General features: G+C 56.0%; 1 protein-coding gene across 2 annotated transcripts; it reads right to left on the bottom strand.

Annotated features, from left to right (window-relative positions):
• Nucleotides 1–612: 612 nt before the first annotated feature.
• On the bottom strand, nucleotides 613–18,052 carry ENDOV (endonuclease V). Of its 2 annotated transcripts, XM_049861501.1 has the most exons (10): nucleotides 17,957–18,052; nucleotides 17,448–17,619; nucleotides 11,862–11,996; nucleotides 11,607–11,646; nucleotides 10,536–10,648; nucleotides 9,385–9,453; nucleotides 8,706–8,834; nucleotides 5,910–5,983; nucleotides 5,629–5,670; nucleotides 613–5,225 (listed from the first exon to the last, which is right to left on the bottom strand). In XM_049861501.1, exons 1-10 carry the CDS (start codon nucleotides 18,010–18,012, stop codon nucleotides 5,093–5,095), a joined length of 963 nt encoding a protein of 320 aa, XP_049717458.1. In that variant the 5' UTR covers nucleotides 18,013–18,052; the 3' UTR covers nucleotides 613–5,092. The 2 variants fall into 2 exon arrangements, with proteins under 2 accessions (XP_049717458.1, XP_049717459.1); XM_049861502.1 differs by lacking the exon at nucleotides 5,629–5,670 and having other exon boundaries at nucleotides 614–5,225.
• Nucleotides 18,053–18,313: the final 261 nt, after the last annotated feature.

Genomic DNA, 18,313 nt, shown 5'->3' with positions numbered 1-18,313 from the left:
AATGGATAAGCTGATCCTAAAATTCATATGGAATTGCAAGGGGCCCCACATAGCTGAAACAAGTTTGAAAAATAATAAAGTTGGCGGGCTCACATGTTCCTATTTCAAAACTGACTACAAAACTTCAGCCATCAAAACCATGTGGTCCTAGAATCTGCACAGACATATAGGCCAATGGAATAAAATTGAGAGTCCAGAAATAAACCCATACATATGTGGCCAATTGAGTTTAGATAAGGGTGCCAAAACTATTCAGTGGGGAAAATAGTGCTGGGACAACTGGATATCCACATGCAAAAGAATGAGTCTGAACCCCTACCTCACACCATATATAAAAATCAACTTAAAGTGGACCAATGATCTAAATGTTTAAAACTATAAAATCTTATAAAACTATAAAAACCCTAGAAGGAAACTTAATCTCAACCTTAGATTAAGCAACAGTTTCTTAAACATGAAAACAAGAGCACAAACAACAAAAGAAAAATTAGATAAGCTAGACCATCAAAATTAAAATAAAACAAAAAACAAAAAAGTTTTTCTGCATCAAAGGACGCTATCAAGAAAGTCAAAACACAATCCACATAATGGGAGGAAATATTTACAAATCATATCTTTGATAAGTAATTTGTATCCATAATACATAAAAAACTCCTACAACAACAAAAAGACAAAAAACACAATTTAAAAATTGGCAAAGAATTTAACTAGACAGTCCTCCAAAAAACATATACATATGGCCAATAAGCACATGAAAAGATACAAAACATCATTAGTCATTAGAGAAAAGCAAATCAAAACTACAATGAGATACCACTTCCTATTCACTAGGATGGCTATAATAAGAGAGACCCGTAACTAGTTACGTGCAGAAATAGGAACACTTGTGCATTGCTGGGGAGAATGTAAAATGGTGCAGCTGCTGTGGAACATAGTTGGACAGTTCCTCAAAAAGATAACATAGAATTGTCAGATGGCTCAGCAAGCCCTCTCCTATGTATACACCCAAGAGAACTGAAAATATAAGTTCACACAAAAAATCGTATACAAATGTTCACTGCAACATTATTCACAATACACAAAAATTAGAAACTCACCAAAATGTTCATCAACAGATAGATGGATAAACAAAATGTGGTATATCCATATAGTAGAATATTATTCAGTTACAAAAAGGAATGACATTGGGATACATGCCACAACATGGATGAACCTTGAAAACATTATGCCGAGTGAAGAAGCTAGGCACGTAAGGCCGTATATTGTGATCCACTTATATGAAATGTCCAGAATAGGCAAATCCACAGACCGAAAGCGCAACAGTGGTTGCCAGGGGCTGGAGATATGGGCGAGTAGGGAGTGACTGCTGAGGGGTATGGGCTTTCTTTTTGGGTGATGAAAATGTTCTGGATTTAGATAGTGGTTAAAGCACTCGGCTGCTAACCGAAAGGTCAATGGTTCAAAGCTACCAGTGGCTCTCTGGGGGAAAGATGTGGCAGTCTGCTTCCGTAAAGATTTACAGCCTTGGAAACCCTATGGGGCAGTTCTACCCTGTCCTACAGGGTTGCTATGAGCCGGAATCACCGAGAGGGCTGTAGGTTTTTTTTTTTTAATAGTTGCGCATTGTGAATATACTAAAAACTGAAATGTATACTTTAAGATGGTTGAAATAGAAAATTTTGTTATGTGAATTTTATGTCAATTAAAAAAAAAAAAAAACCCACTGACACATAGGTTGTCTCAAGCTTATTTCCAGGCTCTGGCCTGCTCTTAACTGGGGGTGGGGGTGGGGGAAGTGGGAGGTCCCTCTGCCTCTAGCCCCCTACAGGAAAGAACACAGTCCACTTCCAGTTATGCCCTCAGCCAGGAGAGGCCACTCTGAGCCCCGTGGTCACTGAGGTGCCATTAAAGTAGAGTCCCCATGAGGGCCATGACCACCCTGTCTGTCCCTTAGAGAGAGAGCCGGGCCCTAGGGTTGAAGCGGCTGCGTTTCTCAAAGCATCGCAGTGAGCCAGTCTTAGGTGGGTCTACTGTGTACCAAGCTGTGTGGACCTTACCCCCAATGCCCCCGTGCTCTCCTGTACTGGGGCAGGTGTGGAAGGGAAGGCACAGCCCTGAGCTCTGAGCTCTCTGGCTTGTGGGAGCCTGGGAGGAGGTAAGAACTGCCCCACCTCTGGTTTCTTCCTTCTCAGCTAAAGTTGGAGTGGCCTTGCAGAGCGTAGGCCATCTGTCCAGCCTCCGAGGGCCCCCACGTTCCCAAACTTTTGGTAACCCTTTATCCAGGGCTTCCGGGCTTCGTGCTAGCCTGGCGCACACCCTCACCCACTTCCCGGCTATCTGTGAGGTAGGCCAGTTACCATTCACGAGGGATCAAGCTTCCGAGCTTGGTTCATGCGTCTTGCCCAAAGTCAGCTGGGCCTACCTTCAGAGGTCTAAAATGGTTGATCCTGCTCCCAGTTCCACCTGCACCCTAGGTCCTGACCCTGATGGGTCCCTGGCAGGGAAGGATCTGGAAGGAATGGAGAGGGTAGGTGCAGGGCCAGCTGTGAGTCCTCCAGCCCTGGCTGCTGTGGGGTGCCAGGTGAGTGTGGGGAGTGAGGAACTTTGGGGGGGTGAAGTCGGCGGCAGGGTGACGTGCTGGACCGAGCGCTGCCTGGGGCCCTGCCATGTGAGCACTGGGGGAGGTGGAGTGGGAGTGGATTGAAACCTGGGCACTGGTGGGGTCACCGGGAGCCACCACCCCCTGCCAGCTCCCTGTGGAACCCCCTTGTGACTGCCCTGTTCCCTGCTTGGGATGTGGGTGCTCCTGATGCAGACCCTCTCTCTACCCCAGGGCTGTGTGGATCTGGGGGTGAGTGGTGGGGGAGGTGGGTGTGAATGAGTCTGCACGCAGCAATGACACAGGACTGCCGGGCCCTCGCTCCCCCACCCCATGGACCCCCAGGACTGTGGCTGTGCTGGTTGAGGTGGGACCCAAGACCCAGGCGGAGCCCTGCCCTTCACTGCCTGTGCCCAGGGACATGCAGGTGTTAGTGAGACGGTTCTGCGGGGCTTTCATGGATGGCTCGGTTCCCTTGTGTGCAGCAGGACTGTGTGGGGGGCCCAGCCAGGGGGTGAATCCACGTGACAGATGCTGGACGGTTGGGCTGTCCCTTCCGTCCCTAGGTCCAGAGTGGTGCTGGGCTCCCACTGCTCTCCATTCATTGAGAACGGACCACATGTCTATCGCTGGGCAGGTCCTCATGTCCATTTCACCCAAACCCCAGGAGGTGGGTGGGTTGGGAGTGGCAGTCTGTCCTGGCTCTGAGTCCCATCCCATGCTTTCCTGGACTCTCTCCCAAGGCGGACCTCAGTCCCACGCGTGCAGGTTTGCCGGGGACCCCAGCAGTTTCACCAGTTGCAGCCAGTAAGTCTGGGCCCCACGTGTGGTGGCGCCCCCCCATCCTCAGATGGAGCCTCTGCAGCAGGGAGTGGCCACTGCTGTGCTGGGGAGCTGCCCTCCTAGCCGAGCATTCCAGCTTGGCGTTGGCTGGCACTGCAGCTGGACAGATTTCATTTGGCACCTTTCTCTCCTCCTGCCCAAGCCTGGGCCCATCCCTATAGCCCCTGCATACCCCTGAGGGTGCCCCAAGAGCCTTGGGGGCAAGGGGCTGGCATGGCCTGTCCTTGCCGATGGGCAGACCTGAGACACTGCACCCAGGAGCCCACTGACCCTTCTCTTCGGGCTGGGGAGTTGTGGCAGGGCCTGCTGGCCCGACGGACTGTGGAGCGCCTGAAGCAGGGGAGACTTAGGCCTGCGGGGGTAAAGGTCAGCGCAGAGCCAGTTGCTGGGTGCAGATTCTTAGCCTAGGGTCCCGCTGGGGAGGATCAAGGTGTGGAGGGGCAGAGAGGGGGTATCTGGGGCTCCCCATGAACCCCAGCTTTCGCAAGCAGGGCGTGATCTCTTGGACTCTCAGGGCTGGGGGGTGGGGGTGGTGAGAAGATGCCCAGGTGAGAGACGGAGGTGAGGGGGCACCAGAAAGAACCAGTGGCCAGGAGGCAGGCACTTGAGGGGGCACCTGCAGAACACACTGGAACCTGCCTGCCGGGAAGGGCACAGAGGGAGGCCTCGGGAGACTCTGCTGTTGCTGGCTCTGGTGACCGAGGGTAGAACCCGGGTCCCCTTTCTTGACTTTTATTACCAGGATCCAGAAGGCGAAGAGGCCAGAGGTGTGCCCCCAAGGAGGCTTGGGAGAGCCGACGGGTGAGGGAAGTCCCCTGAGGACCGGCTCATGGCAGAGGCTGGGCTGCCCTTGTCCCCTGCCTCCATGGGACTTCTTCCAGCCCACCCTATGAGGTGAGGTCGCTGCCAGGAGGGGCCCGAGTCAGGGACAGGGCCGAGCTGCTGCCCCACTAGAGTGGCCTCGGATGAGGAGGCCAGAAGGCACAGAGGAGCTGCGCCCCAGTGGAGGTTTGGGCCTCACCTGGCTGCTGTGTGGGACTCCCCCTGCCCCAGGCTGGGCAGCAGAGCCCTCAGCACACCATCTGGCAACCATCCTGCCCCTTTGTCCCCACCTGGCAGTCCCTCTGCAGGGAGCCCCCAGACTATGCACTCCCTCAGCCCCTCACTGTGGATTCACAGCAGCCTGGAGGATGGGCAGATGGCTGGGGGACACGACACACAGCTGGTGGGGGCTGGAGGTCTGGTCACCTGGCACAGACCCTGCACTGGTCAGGGCAGAGGCAGGGTCAGTGGGGCTGGCCAGAGATGAGCCCCTCATCCTCCCGTGTTCCAGGGGAAGTAGCCTCATAAGCTCTCGGCTTGGAGCTGTGCCTTGTGGCAATCTGTCTTCTCTGAACACTACAGACTTCAAGGCACCATGGCCACACAGCCACACGTGGCCGGAGCAGGAGGGGCTGTGTCTGCTGCAGTAGTCTCTTGGCGTGACCGTGGGGCCAGGCCCCCTACCTGCTGCTGTGGGTCTGAAGCTCCCTGCAGCCTCCAAGACGAGTCCCCCTCAGTGCCTGTCACGCTCCTGGAGGCCAGCGTGGGGTACCTCTGAGTCTTCATGGCATCCAGCTCTGCTTGGCCAACAGCCTGCGGCCCGCTGTCTCAGGGTGCCTGGGTTGGAGCATCCAGATCTGCCCCAGGGCCTGGGCTGTGGTCCTCGGGAGGCCTGCCCTCACTGGCGGGCTCTCCCGAGTATCGCTGGGGGCACACCTCTGGCCTCTTCACTTTCTGAATCCTGGTAATAAAGTCAAGAAAAGGGCAGTCTCAAACTCCAGAGCCAGCCCGGGGTCCTTCTCACCCCCCGACATGGTTCCAGGACACTGGGGCTTGTCTGGGTCCAGAGGCCATGACAGGGCATAGGCCAGAGGGCCAGGGGGACTTGGACGTCAGGGGTCTGCATGCGCTCAAGATACCAGCCCTCAACTCTGAGGGCTCAGGGGGCTCAGCCACCCCCGCCCCTTTGGTCCCCAAGACAGCTTATCCAAGGAGCTGCCACTGGCTTCCAGGGTAGAGGAGCACAAAGGTTACACAGGCCTTGCTCAGGGAATCTCTGTGGAGACTGATGGGCTCTGTAGCCCAACTGCTGCTGGAACCTGGCTTGCCAAGCTGCTCAGTGCTCCGGGACCCAGCTTCCTCACCTATAAGACGGGATGGGGCTCCTGTCCCACCGCAAGGCTGTTCTTTGGGTTAAAGAATCCGTGTGAAGGAGCGTGAATGACGTGTCCACGGTGACATGGCCAGCCAACACCCTCCCTGACGCCTTACAGGTAACTGGGCTTCGAGAAAGGCTGGGTGGTGGGCCTGGGGGTTTCTGGACGGTCCACATCAGACCTGGAGTCCATACCCGCCCAAGCAGTCTACCGCTCAGCTCTCCTCCCCACCCTCCAAGGACCTCTCCTGGGCCCTCCTAGGTGCTCACCTCTCCCTCCCCAGTGCAGGGGGTGAGGCGAGCTCCAGGGTCCTGCGGATGTACTCACGGGAGCGGATATCAGCCTAGGAGAGACAATGGTTCCAGTGAGAAAGGTGGGAGGGGGCTGGGGCCCTGAGTTCGCCTCAGGACAGTCCTCCCAACAACGACCTGACGGATGTGCTGTCGTTTCCCCCCCCCGCCGCGTACAGTGCTCAGGTGCAACACCTGTCCTCCCCCCACATACAGTGCTCACGTGCAGCACCTGTCGTCCCCCATGTACAGTCCTCAGGTGCAGCACCTGTCATCCCTCCATGTACACTCCTCAGGTGTAGCACCTGTCGTCCCCCATGTACAGTGCTCAGGTGTAGCACCTATTGTCCCCCATGTATGGTGCTCAGGTGTAGCACCTGTCATCCCCCATGTACAGTGCTCAGGTACACACTTGTCATCCCCCCCACATACAGTGCTCAGGTACACACTTGTCATCCCCCCCACATACAGTGCTCAGGTGCAGCACCTGTCATCCCCCATGTAGAGCTCAGGTGCAGCACCTGTCATCCCCCATGTACAGTGCTCAGGTGTAGCACCTGTCATCCCCCATGTACAGTGCCCAGGTACGCACTTGTCGTCCCCCCCATGTACAGTGCTCAGGTGCAGCACCTGTCATCCCCCCACGTACAGTGCTCAGGTGCAGCACCTTTTGTTGCCCATGTACGGAGCTCAGGTGCAGCACCTGTCGTCCCCCATATATGGTGCTCAGGTGCAGCACCTCTCGTCCTTCCACATATGGTGCTCAGGTGCAGCACCTGTCATCCCCCATGTACAGTGCTCAGGCGTTAGCACCTGTCATCCCCCACGTACAGTGCTCAGGTACAGGACCTGCCCCCCACTCAGCCTTCTGGGGAGAAAGAGCAACAGGGCCAGTGTCCTGCAGTGGCAGGTTCAGACTGTGTTTGTCATCCCTGAGGCCCTAGCTGCTGGTGATGCATCCCTTCCCCCTGCTCAGCCTTCTTTGGGGGCTTTGAGCACATGCTCCTTGTGGGGGTGGGGGTGGCTCAAGCCACAAGTCTCTCTGCTTGAGCCTCTTTGGTGAGTCTCCTCAGCCTGGCTTTGTGCCCCTGCCTTTGGGTTGTCATCTGTCCCCCTGCCTAGCATCAGCCATGCCCCCCCATCCCCAGGGAAGCATTTCCAGAAAGTTCTGTGAAGTCACCAGAATGAAAGTCTGTGGGCTGTCGGGGAGCAAGTAAGCACACAGGAGGGGCAGTGAACCAGGTCAGGCCTGGCAGGACGTCCTCGGGTCCTTGCCGCTGGGCTTCTCCACTCCCAGCCTGACCTCAGGAGCCCTCGATTCTGGCTCAGAGGGTCTTAGCCCAGTTTGGGGTGCGTGACTAATTGACAGGAACAGCTAATCCCCCAGGCTGCTTCTGTCTCCAGTTAACAGGGAGGCAGCCAGGGGCATGTGCTGGTGGCTCCCCCGCCTTCCTACAACCAGACTCGGCACTAGGAAGGCAGTGCCAGGAAGTAGGGGGACCCCACGGACACCATGCGACCAGGGTGCAGACAGCCACTAACCCCTCTCTCACTCCCACCTGGAAGGAGAGTCAGAGTGGCAGACCGTGGACAGGAGAGAGTGGCCCAGGAAGAAAATGGGCTGAGAGAGAACAAGAGCTGTCAGATGAGCCACCAGTCCCCCTCCCGGAAGCTCCTGCGTGGGCATGCACCCATACCACTGCTGGGTTCGTGCTGGCCAGGCATCTGGCCGGCCCCTCTCTGAGGTGGGACAGGTGGTCCCTGCCTTATTTCAGGGGCTCAGGGGCTCTACAGGACAGCTTCCATCTACCACGCTGGGACAGACAGTGGGACAGAGGCCCAGTGGCCATGCCCAGCAAGTCTGGCAGTGCAGGGCACACAGTGTGGATCAGGGGCTTCTTGAGGTCTCCCTCAGGTCATACAGAGGCTGGAATGGAGGCAGAAAGGCCTATGAGGGCTGAGGACACATGTCACAGGTTGCAATGTGGGGCAATGTGAGGGAGAGCCCAGCACAGCCCTTGGCAGGAACAGAGGGAGGCAGAGGGTGGTGTGGGTGGCTGGCCAGGTCTCAGTCCCTCACTGGCTGGAGGTGCTGGCATCAGCCTGGCCTCCCTGGTGCAGGGACACAGGGGTTTCTGGGATTCTGCTGCCCTCTGGTGGCCCCCTGCACCAGCAGCTCAGCCATCAAGGTCGAACCACGGTCCCTCTGCCAGGTCGCCTCAAGCTAATGCACAGAGGGCACAGAGGCCTTGGGAGGAGACGGAAAGGGCAGGGGCGGGGGACTGTCTATGCATTTGGCCCTCCAATCCATTGACAAAGTGGGCTCAAAGCTGGACGGCGGGAGGCTGAGTGGAGAAGAGCAGACTGGGCAGGCAGGGAGCCTGGGGCCTCTCGTTCCAGACAGCACTAGACTCACCTCCACACTGCGCACGTACAGAGGCAAAGCTGGGTCTCTCTCCTTCTTAAGCGTCCGTGGTAAATCTGGAATTCTGCCCCCCTCCCCAGCTGTGACCTGCCCACACCTCCCTGCCTAGGCTTCAGAGCACCTTCCCTTGGGTTCCCTGAACAAACTCATGCCTGCCTCAGGGCCTTTGCACGGCTGTTCCTTATGCCTGGGTCTCTCTCACCCAGCTACCTCTATGTCCTCCTCCGGGCCCTCCTTCAGGACCGCTGCTTCCATCCTCCCTCCCCCTGTGACCAGGGGCTGCGCTCAGACATAATGAAGGAGGAGCCAGGAGGACGGTTCCAAGGGGCAGAGGAACATGGCCCACCCACCTGGCGCACGGGCTCTGGGATCCGAAACCTGCAGCAGGCTCGGGTCAGGCGCACAGCAGTCTCCAAGCTTATCTTGTGGCCCACAGAGATATAGAGGGGGTTGGTGCTGTGGTCGTGGCTCTTCAGGGCCTGGGCCAAGGGAGGTGAGATCAGAGCGCTGGGGGTCAGGATGCTGAGGTTCCCTCCCGCTGCACCCAGGGTCAGGACCAGCTCGGTGCCTAGAGGATCTGACAAAAAGCCTTGGGTGGCAAGAGTGAGCTTGGAGGGTACCCTGCACTTCAACTGCTGTAGGATGGGCTCCCAGCCCTTGGGGCACCCTCCTGCTCCTAGAGGACAGGTGGGCCCAGCTGGAGGCCAGGAGAAAAGGCCCACGCCCGTCTCACATAGTCCCAGCGGCAAGGAGATGGAGGGGGGTAGTGCAGCACGGTGCACAGTGCCCATGTGTACACGTATACCTGTATGTGTGTACACGTATACCTGTACGTGTGTGCACGTGTGTATATGCGCATGCATGTATACATCTGTGTATGTCTATGCATGTGTGCATGTGTACGTGTGCTGTGTACGTGCATATGTACATGAGTGTATGTATGAAAGAGCTCTCTGGCACCCACTGGCCCAGCACTTCCTCACATGACTTGTGGCTGTCCTGACCTGGCATGAGCCCCTGGCCACTTACCACTCCCAGAACGATCCCAGAGTCCCCCACCAGAGGAAATGTGTCACCTCCAGCCTGCAGGAGTTGGACCTAGAAAGTGAGGAACAACATTTGGAAATAATGTCTTTTCTTGGGGAAGGAATGAAAGAAGCCCTCCTGGTTTTTAAAATCTGAGCAGTCACTAGGCAAGGAAAAGGGTGGGATCTTGGCCACAACATTCACAACCTTGTGGCTGGCACCCTCCAGCATGTCCCACCCCACCCTCACAGCACCTCTGAGCTCAGCTCTACTCTCCCATTCCACTGATGGGGAAATTGAGGCCCAGCGGGGAAACAGCCTACCCAGGGCCACATGGCTGCTCACGGTAGCTCCAGGCTGCAATAAAGTCCTAGTCCCAGCCACTGAGCCACATTCGTGGGTCCATAGATGACCCTCCCGGCCAGCAGGCCACAACCAGCACTGAAGCCACTTACTCCCTGCCCTTTCCCCAGTGCTAGGAATTTGGGCACACTTGATTCAACTCGGTGCCCCTGGGTGGTGCAAACAGTTAATGTGCTCAGTGCAAACGCAACTGCTGAATGCAGGAGCCAAAAAGCTAACGTGCAGAAAGCCTGGTCCTTGCCCTCAGGCTGCAGTCAGGCAGCGGAGCTGGTGTGTGCATACACTCCAGGCTGGGTGGGGACCAGTGAGGAAGGGGGCGGGCGGTGAAAGGACCTGGAGGGGTCTGAGCGCTCACTGGAGGAGGAGCCAGGGGGCTGGAGTGTGGTGGGAGGAGAGAAAGCATGGAGTACCAGCACGCAGGCTTCCAAATGTCTAGAAACCTGTCTTGTCCTCAGTAGCCTGCCCTGTGTGGGTGGGGCAGCGGCACAGAGCTGATGGGGATGGGAGAGGCCACGGGGCCTGGGACACATTCAGGGTGTCTCAGGAGGCTGGTAGAGAGGCTTGGCGAGGCCTGAGGGGAGCAAGGCTGCTCTGGTACTCCCAAGACGCGGCACCCCGCAGGCGCCCGTGCAGTGGGGGGCCAGGGGTTCTCGAAGAATGTGGTCTTCCTTCTCTGGAATAGGGATTCCAGGGCAGACAGGACAGAGCTAGCAGGAAGGGCCCCAGAGGTGGGTGATCTCTGGAATGCTGTCCTCAGCACTGGCCCCCGTGCCCGGACCACAGCCCCTTACCTTCTCCTTGTGCAGGTCATTCTTCTCCAGGCCGTCCACCTGCAGGAGCTTTTTGGCCACTCCGATGCAGGGCAGGTCTATGAGGACGCCCAGGTGGCAGGCCACCCCGAAGCCTGCAGGGGCAGAGGGGGAAGGAGGGGTAAGGCTGGGAGGCCCGGAAGTAAGGAGCCACCCAGGTGGGGGGTGGTGGCCTGGGGCAAAGGACAAACCAGAATCTCTGAGATAACCTCTGGTGACAAAGGTCTGCTGCTGGGCAGCGGGCAGGTGCTGAGTCTCCCCTGCACACTGTGAGGTCTGCGGAGGCTCCTGTTCCTCTGAACTAGGAGACAATGTACCCCGTTTTCCTTGGATTTTCTGGTACCTTCCACTCTCCTCTCCTTCAGGCCTTGGGTCTCCTACACCTTCTTCCCTCTCCCATCTCCTCACAGTCTGGGCCATTGCCGGGCGCCAGATTGCAGGGGTGCTGGGCTGTGATGCCTGGCCGCTGAAGGCCCTTGGATTCAGGCCACCAGATCTGTGTCCTCATCAACCTGTTCACCCTGTCTCTGGACTCAGAGGCTCTGGGGAAGTGGCCAGGCCCCACCCACTTCTGCTGGTCAGGTAGCCCCCGCCACCACCCAGGCCTGCATCTCTGGGCAGCACAGCTATCTGCCCAGGCAAGCACGGGTTCCTGACACCGGCAGGGCCAGACGGGCACTCTGTCCCAGTGGTTTCCGACAAGGGCCCTGCACATCATGATGTCTCAGAGCATCCAGGTTAACAAGAACTGTGGGCCGGGGGTGGGCAGGGAGAGATGGCGGAGCATCTTTTCTGGCTAGGTATCTGTGTGCATGTGGAGGGGGGCGGAGAGTGGCGCGGGAGGGAGACAAGTAGACAGCCGAGTGGAAACCTGGAGCGTGCAGGCCCCGGAAACAAGTCCAGCGCTGAGGTGTGGCGCGGCCCCAGCCGCAGCAGCGGCCCTGGCAGGCTAGGGCGGGCAGCAGGCTGCCTCTCCAGGTCACCCCTCCCCCAGCACCCTCCCTGCCCTCTCCCAGGCCCTCTCCCTGGCCCTCCCTTTCAGGACAGGATTACCTCGGTGGTGTAACAGCCCATTTCCATCCACGAGAAGAACCTGGAAGGCCGCAGGTCCAGTCTGGTCAGTGACGCTGCCCGCATCCCCCAGCCTGGGCCGTCCCAGGAGCAGCAGGCAGGAAGGGGCCCCGATGACAGTGTCTGTGGAATTCGTCCTCCTCGCCCCGAGGCAAATGCGCCTCACCCTGGTCTCCCTCTGCTGGGGCAGGCATCCCTGGGGGCTCTCCCCACCCTGTCCAAAGGGAGGGCACCTGCCTGGGGCAAGAGGCCTGGCTCCTTCGCCCGCAGCTGCTTCACAGCCTCCACCAGGAAGGGCACCTCTCGGAAGGCCAGGAAGCCCGACACGTAGGGGGCCGTCAGGTCCACCACGCGGCACTCCTCGTACACCACCTGTCACAGCACACGGCGCGCGGGTCACCCCGACGCCCTTCCTGGGGCCTTCCACCCAGTCTCCTCTTCCCTCTGCAGCCGGCCCCACCCCCTCTCTCCACTCCTGTCCTCCTGTCCCTCTGCCCCCAGCACCCTTCTCTGCCTCACCTACGAGGGACAAGATGAGGGGACGGAAACAGTGAAGACGATCTGCCCTGCAGGCTGGTGGGGGGTTCACCGTGGTACCTTGTCTACGCCAGGTGCGCAAAGCTGCTGGCCAGCCTCACCCCTACCAGCCCCAGGCCCTCCTCAGGATCCTCCTAGTAAATTAGAGTTGATCCCTGCCTATTGCTACCCTTCCCTACTCCACTCTTCCCTAACTACCCTGCCCTTCCCTACTCTACTCTTCCCTAACTACCCTACCCTACCCCACCCCACTCCTCCCTAACTACCCTACACCATCCCACTCCTCCCTAACTACCCTGCCCTGCCCTTCTCTTCCCTACCCTGCCCTTCCCTAATATACCTGCCTTTCCCTACCTCACCAGGTTATTTGGAGACTCAAATAAGACAAAGTACAAGGAAACACTTTCATAAAGTGCCGTGTGAAGAGCAGGCATTAGGTATTGTTCCTACATTAGAAGAACCGTGGGGGAGAAAAGCTGGGTCTTCTTACAGTTTGTAGCAGCCTGCAAGGATACACTGGCTTTATGAAAAGGGACTTCAAATAACTCAGAAGAGCAGGTATGATCTCAGAGCTAGAAACCTAACTGAGAACGGAGGTGCAAAAAGGAGTCTAAAAAGAAATAATCTGAGGTTGCAAGCGGGGAGAAGAAGGCTAGGGAGCCAGGCCAGCAGCCCTATGGGGGAGACGTCAGATGGATATTCAAAGACTTGTGCAAGCTGGGGGAGGGGGAGAGGTCAAAGGTCGGGCACAGGAGAGACTGGTGGTCTTGGAGTGAGGCCTGGAAGCTGGGGGCATAATGGTCAGGGGCTTCAGAACCAGTTAAGGAAGCCAGAGAGCTGCTCTGGCCAAGAGGCTGCTCTTCACACTGAAAGGATCCCACCCCAAAGTGTGGAGAAGGGTGGCCCCCAACACTTCATTCCAACAATGAGTCTGGTCAGAGTGCACTGACGGCCGCCCTCCCATAAGAACCGCCCAGCGGGAGCCAGGGCTGTTCCCACAGGCACCCTGCCCAGACCACTGCCTCCCTGGATTTATGTTTTCATTGAAAGCCCTCCATCTCTGGGTGACAGCTTTCAAAACCACAACTTCTGCTCCTCACTGGGTGCTGGATCAATACTAAGTGTACCTGAGAACCGACAACTCTGTGTTAGCCGGGAGGGCAGGCCCTGCCCTTTGGCATTTTCCTCAGTGACTCACTAGGAAACATACCAAATCTGCCAATGACCCAAGTGAGGAGGGTCAGATCCAATGACAGACAAGAGAATTTGGACTCATGGTGAACCAGCAAACTGGGCTGCTGGGCCCCAAACAACAGGATGGCTTTCAACAGGGATCTGTGTGAAGCTCAGACACTCAACTCTGAGGACAATGGTGGCTGCTTCAGTTGTCCTCTCTCCACACAACCTCCAGTGACCAGAGGGATTAACAAGGGGAGGAAACTGAGGCCCCAGCACCCAAGTCCGTGGCACAGCTGGGAGAGGAGTGCTGTGCACACGTCTGTGCACGCAGAGGAAGGGACAAAACAGCCAGAGCAGCAGGCCGGCTCCAGATGCCACACTGGACAGAAGGCAGGTGAGCAGCAGACAAGGAGGGGGCTAGCACCTGACACAAGCATGTCGGGTTTGCTCCTGGAGGAGGAGGGCCTCACCCTGTGTGGGTGACACTGAGAAGGGCACGGAACCTGGGGCCAACATTGGGTGGTGGGACCGGAAGGCAGAGGCCAGGAGTATGCACGGCCAAAGGCTGCATTCTTGGGAAGCAGTTGTTTCTGGGGAGCAAGAGGTATGCCCTGGAGGCTCTGGTGAAGGAAGCAGAGCCAGAAGTTTATGGTCCTTCAGAAACAAGAGTCATCACAGATCAGAGGCCATGCTGAGCACCCATGCCTCAGAAGGGTACCAGCAAAGAAAGAAATGACACTTCGTTGTTCCTCATTACCTACGAAATGGAACAGGCCCTGGCCCTCCATACAGCTGCCTGTCAGCCCCTCCACAGAGCTGCCTGTCAGCCCCTCCACAGAGCTGCCTGTTATTGACTGACTAGGAAATTCCAGTATGCTTTAGAATGAACAGGAAAAGGTGGTAGATAGCTGTCCAAAACTACTACGAGGACTCAGACGGCAATAATCAAAACTTGACAGCTGACAAAAATGCTATCCTTCCCCCCACCAAATCAGGACACAGAGGAGCACAGTAACACTCTCTACAGTGAACAAAATCGTCTTAAGTAAATGGCAGATGGAAAAAAAACCACCAAGCAGAAATTCAAAGCTCACAGCTGAAGTGTAGAAAAAAGCAGGAAAATATAAATGAGAGTCTATGGAAAAAGGAAAGAAATCAAAGAAAAAGAGATCACCTCAGAAATGGAGAATCAATTACAAAGACACCAGATAAAAATCTGATAAGAAATTACTGAGGAGAGAAAGGAGACAGAGAAAGAAAAGGAAATTCAGGAGGTTAAAACAATAGTGGTAGACACAGAAGATGGGCAAAGAAAACTGTAGCATACATATAACTGAAGTCCCTGAAAAAGAAAAATGAACAGAACTGATATTTAACACTACGATCCAAGAAACATCCTCAAAATAAAAGATCTGACCCCATATATTGCAAGAGCCATACGAACCGGGAAAAAACTGACCTGGAAGAGTCAACTTGAGACATATCTGACTGGGGGTACAGGGGGAGGACAAAAAAATCCTACAGCAAACACAATCCTAACAGTGGGAGAAACAAGAGCTATTTTTCTGGCAGTGGAAGGGAGAGGCTCGTTCTGCACTGCTGCCTGGAGGCTGACCGAGAACGTGGGGGTAGGAGTCACGCAAACTTAAACTTCAGCTCAAGGTGGGAAAGACTGCACCAGCTGCTGGTGTCCAGCTCTGGAAAGGCTGCTGTCTCTCAGGGACAATGGGAGCGGTTCTGGGCCCTGTGAAAGGTGGGCTGTGGCTCCCAATCCTGCCTTTGCTTTTAAGCACAGCCCATTTGTTTAAAAAAGCAGATTCCCAGGCCCTACCCTGAGACATTTTGAGTCAGTAGTCCGGGCAGGGCTCCAGAATTTGTATTTTTATTAAACAGCTTTATTGAGATATAATTTAAATACCATAAAGTTACCCATCTAAAGTGTACAACCATCTCGATAATCTAACCTGAAACACTTTCACTGCCCTCCAAATAAACCTTGTGCCCATTAGCAGTCCCTCCCATACGACCCTGCCCCCCGTCCCTGCCATAGGCAACCACTAATCTGCTTTGTCTCTGTAGATTTGCCTTAGAATTTTCAAATACGCTTCCAGGTGATTCTGATCCATCAGACCCACAGTCAGGCATTAGAGAACCACCAGACTAGACTTTTCCAAGACCCTTTCCTAGTCTAGGCTTCTCCAGCAAAGGACAACAAACGCCAAGTGTCAGGCACTTTGCTTAGTGCTGGGTTACAAAAGAACTAAGGTATAACTCTGCCCCAGAGAACCTGGTGTCCATGTGGAAGACAGAAATGTAAGCTTCAATATGCTGGAAAGGGCTGCAATTGCACACACATAAAAGGCCCTAGGGCACAGACGAGGCAGTGATCAATTCAGCAGCCGAAGCTACAGAGAGAAGGGACTATGTGGACTGGGTCTTGACGAGTGAGAAGTGGCCATGAGAATAACAAGTTAACATTTCTTGCTTAGTAAAGCAGAGGGTGAGCAAAAAAGAGAAAGATCCTCAACGAGATGAAATGACACAATGGCTGTAACAATGGGGTCAAACATAGCAATGATTGTGAGGATGGCACAGGACTGGGCAGCGTTTTGTCCTGTTGTACGTAGGGATGCTGTGAGTCGGAACCAACTCGGCGGCACCTAACCACAACATTTCTTTATTGGAGGCTTATTAGACGCCGGTACTCTGCTAATTGCTTTCCATGTATGAGCTCATCTATTCCTCCCCACAGCTCTGTGATTTAGCTATCGATACTATCATCCTTGAGTTATAAAGAGGAAATGGAGGAACAGAGGGGTTCAGTGGAAAAAGGAAGAGCTGGAGTACATGCTCAGTTTGGCTTCTCCACTCTCTTACGTCCCACGTCATCCTACAGAACGACGGGGACCTAGGACGGCAGGGACTCTGGCTGTTTCACCACTGTATGTCTAGATCCTAGCACACAGTAGGTGCTCAGGACATTTTGGACTGAAAGGGGTCTTCCAAGTAAAGCACAAAGGCTTGGAGGCAGGAAGATGCTTGCTGTCTGCTGTAGGGCAGAGGAGCCGTGCGAGGGGCATGCTGAGGCTGATAAGCAAAGGGTTCCTTCCCCAGAACTCGTCTCCAGCCAGAGCTTCCTGAGCCGTTCAGTCCGAATGATTCACGGGTATGCTGTTCATCCATTCGCACGTGAATTTAACAACGACTTGAGCGTCTCCTACATGCCAGGCCTTGAGCTGGGTGCCGAGACTACCACTCAGTTCCTGCCATCATGGAGTTGACCGCCTGGTGGGGCAGACAGGTAGCTCCCTTCCAGAGTGATAAAGAGGAAGTAGAGGGGGTGAGAGGCAACTCCCGGGCTTGTGGGTGAAGGGAGCTTCTGGGAGGAAGTAATGCCTGAGTTGTGACCTAAGGGCTAAGTAGGAATTAGCCAGGTGATGAATATTCCAGGAGAGGGAACACCAGTGCAAAGGTCAGGTGGGCAGATACGGCACAGCATCTTTGAGGAATTCAAAGTCATCCAGAGTGGACTTGGGGACGGGGGTCTGGGGAGGGCCAAGCTGACAGCATTGCATTAAGCTGGGGGCAATCTTAAGGGCCATTAAGCGGCATCAAGGAGTGTGAACTCCTTGCGATGAGGTCACAGGAGGGGCACTGACATGTTACAGGTGGACTGTGTGGTGACATGATCCTGTCTACTTTTTAGAAAAACCTCTCTGCTTGTAGTCAGAGAGACAGGGACCAGGGATGATCCACTTCTGTCACCTACAGGAGGTGTGGGTGGATGGCCAAGGAAGATGAAGTGGTGATGCAGAGAGGGGCAGGTTCTAGCAACACCTAGGAGGCAGAAAAAATATAGGCGGACGAAAGGGGAGGAGAAGGCTCAGGAAGACAGATTCCTGGGCAAGTTGGGGGTGTGATGCTGCCTCACTGAGCTGGAAATAGAAATGACAATCAGGTAAAAATAATCAGTTGATTCAGACTCAACACAGAACGTCCCTTAGTTTCTGCCTTTTTTTTTTTTGCTTCGACGACTGCCCAGCCTATAAGGAAATCCTACAGAAGGAGTCGCCAGGTTCTAACGGGCTCGGCGTCCCTCGGGGTTACCTCGAGCTTTGGGTAGCTGAGCACCACCAGGGAGGCGCACGCGTTGACACTGTCCCCTTTCACAAAGGACACGTCCACGCCCCCGACTCTCAGCAGACCCGAAAAGTCCGGGTCCCGCTGCCACGCCTCCGTGTCCCAGTCTACGACGCGGGCCTTCAGCCGGGCTTGCTCTCTAGGAGGGTTGGAGAGAAACGTCAGGCTGGGCCCGAGGCCCCGTTCCAGACTCTCTCGCTCCCAAACCCCGCAATCCCGGCGCCCACCCCGCTCAGGGCGCCCGTTTCCGGCACGTCCAGGGTTAAGCCAGCGCCTGGTAGTCGCTGGGGACGCCGACCGGGGAACTACCACTCCCGAAAGACCCCTTGTCCATGGACCCGGAAGTTGGGCCCGGGCCTCGGCAGCTCGTACGCCAGGCACTTCGACTCCGAAACCAGGAGGGTACGAGTCGGAGGATCCGCCGAGAGCCGCATAAACGCGCTCTCTGGATCCTATGCGCCCTCTGACCTCATTACCGTTTCCAGAGTGACAGTGTTTCCTCAGACGGCCATTCCACTCCCTGATGGGCCATAGCTCGGCCCCAGGCGCCTCTTCAGCAACGTCACTTCCGGAACGCCTCGCGCAGGCGCCGGGTCGACCTCGTTGCCATGGCAGCGTTCTGTCAGGCGGCTGTGGCAGTTGTCGCCGCCAGGGGCCGCTTTTCGGCCCGTTGGGCCTCCCCCCCGGGGTCCTTGTCGCCTCTTCGCGGGAGGCCCTGCCGTCGTATGTAACGCACCCTCACGTGTCGGCTTCAGTTTTCCCGAGCGCTTTCGCATATGTTACCGGCCCTGTTCCCTCAGGCCCCTGCGAGGCCGGCCGCCCCACTGACAGCG

The sequence above is a fragment of the Elephas maximus genome, chromosome 19 (genome assembly GCF_024166365.1).
Source record: "Elephas maximus indicus isolate mEleMax1 chromosome 19, mEleMax1 primary haplotype, whole genome shotgun sequence".
In the NCBI taxonomy this organism is placed as follows: Eukaryota; Metazoa; Chordata; class Mammalia; order Proboscidea; family Elephantidae; genus Elephas; species Elephas maximus.
The sequence above is the reverse complement of the archived record's forward strand: the minus strand, read 5'-3'. Positions and strand labels throughout refer to the sequence as shown.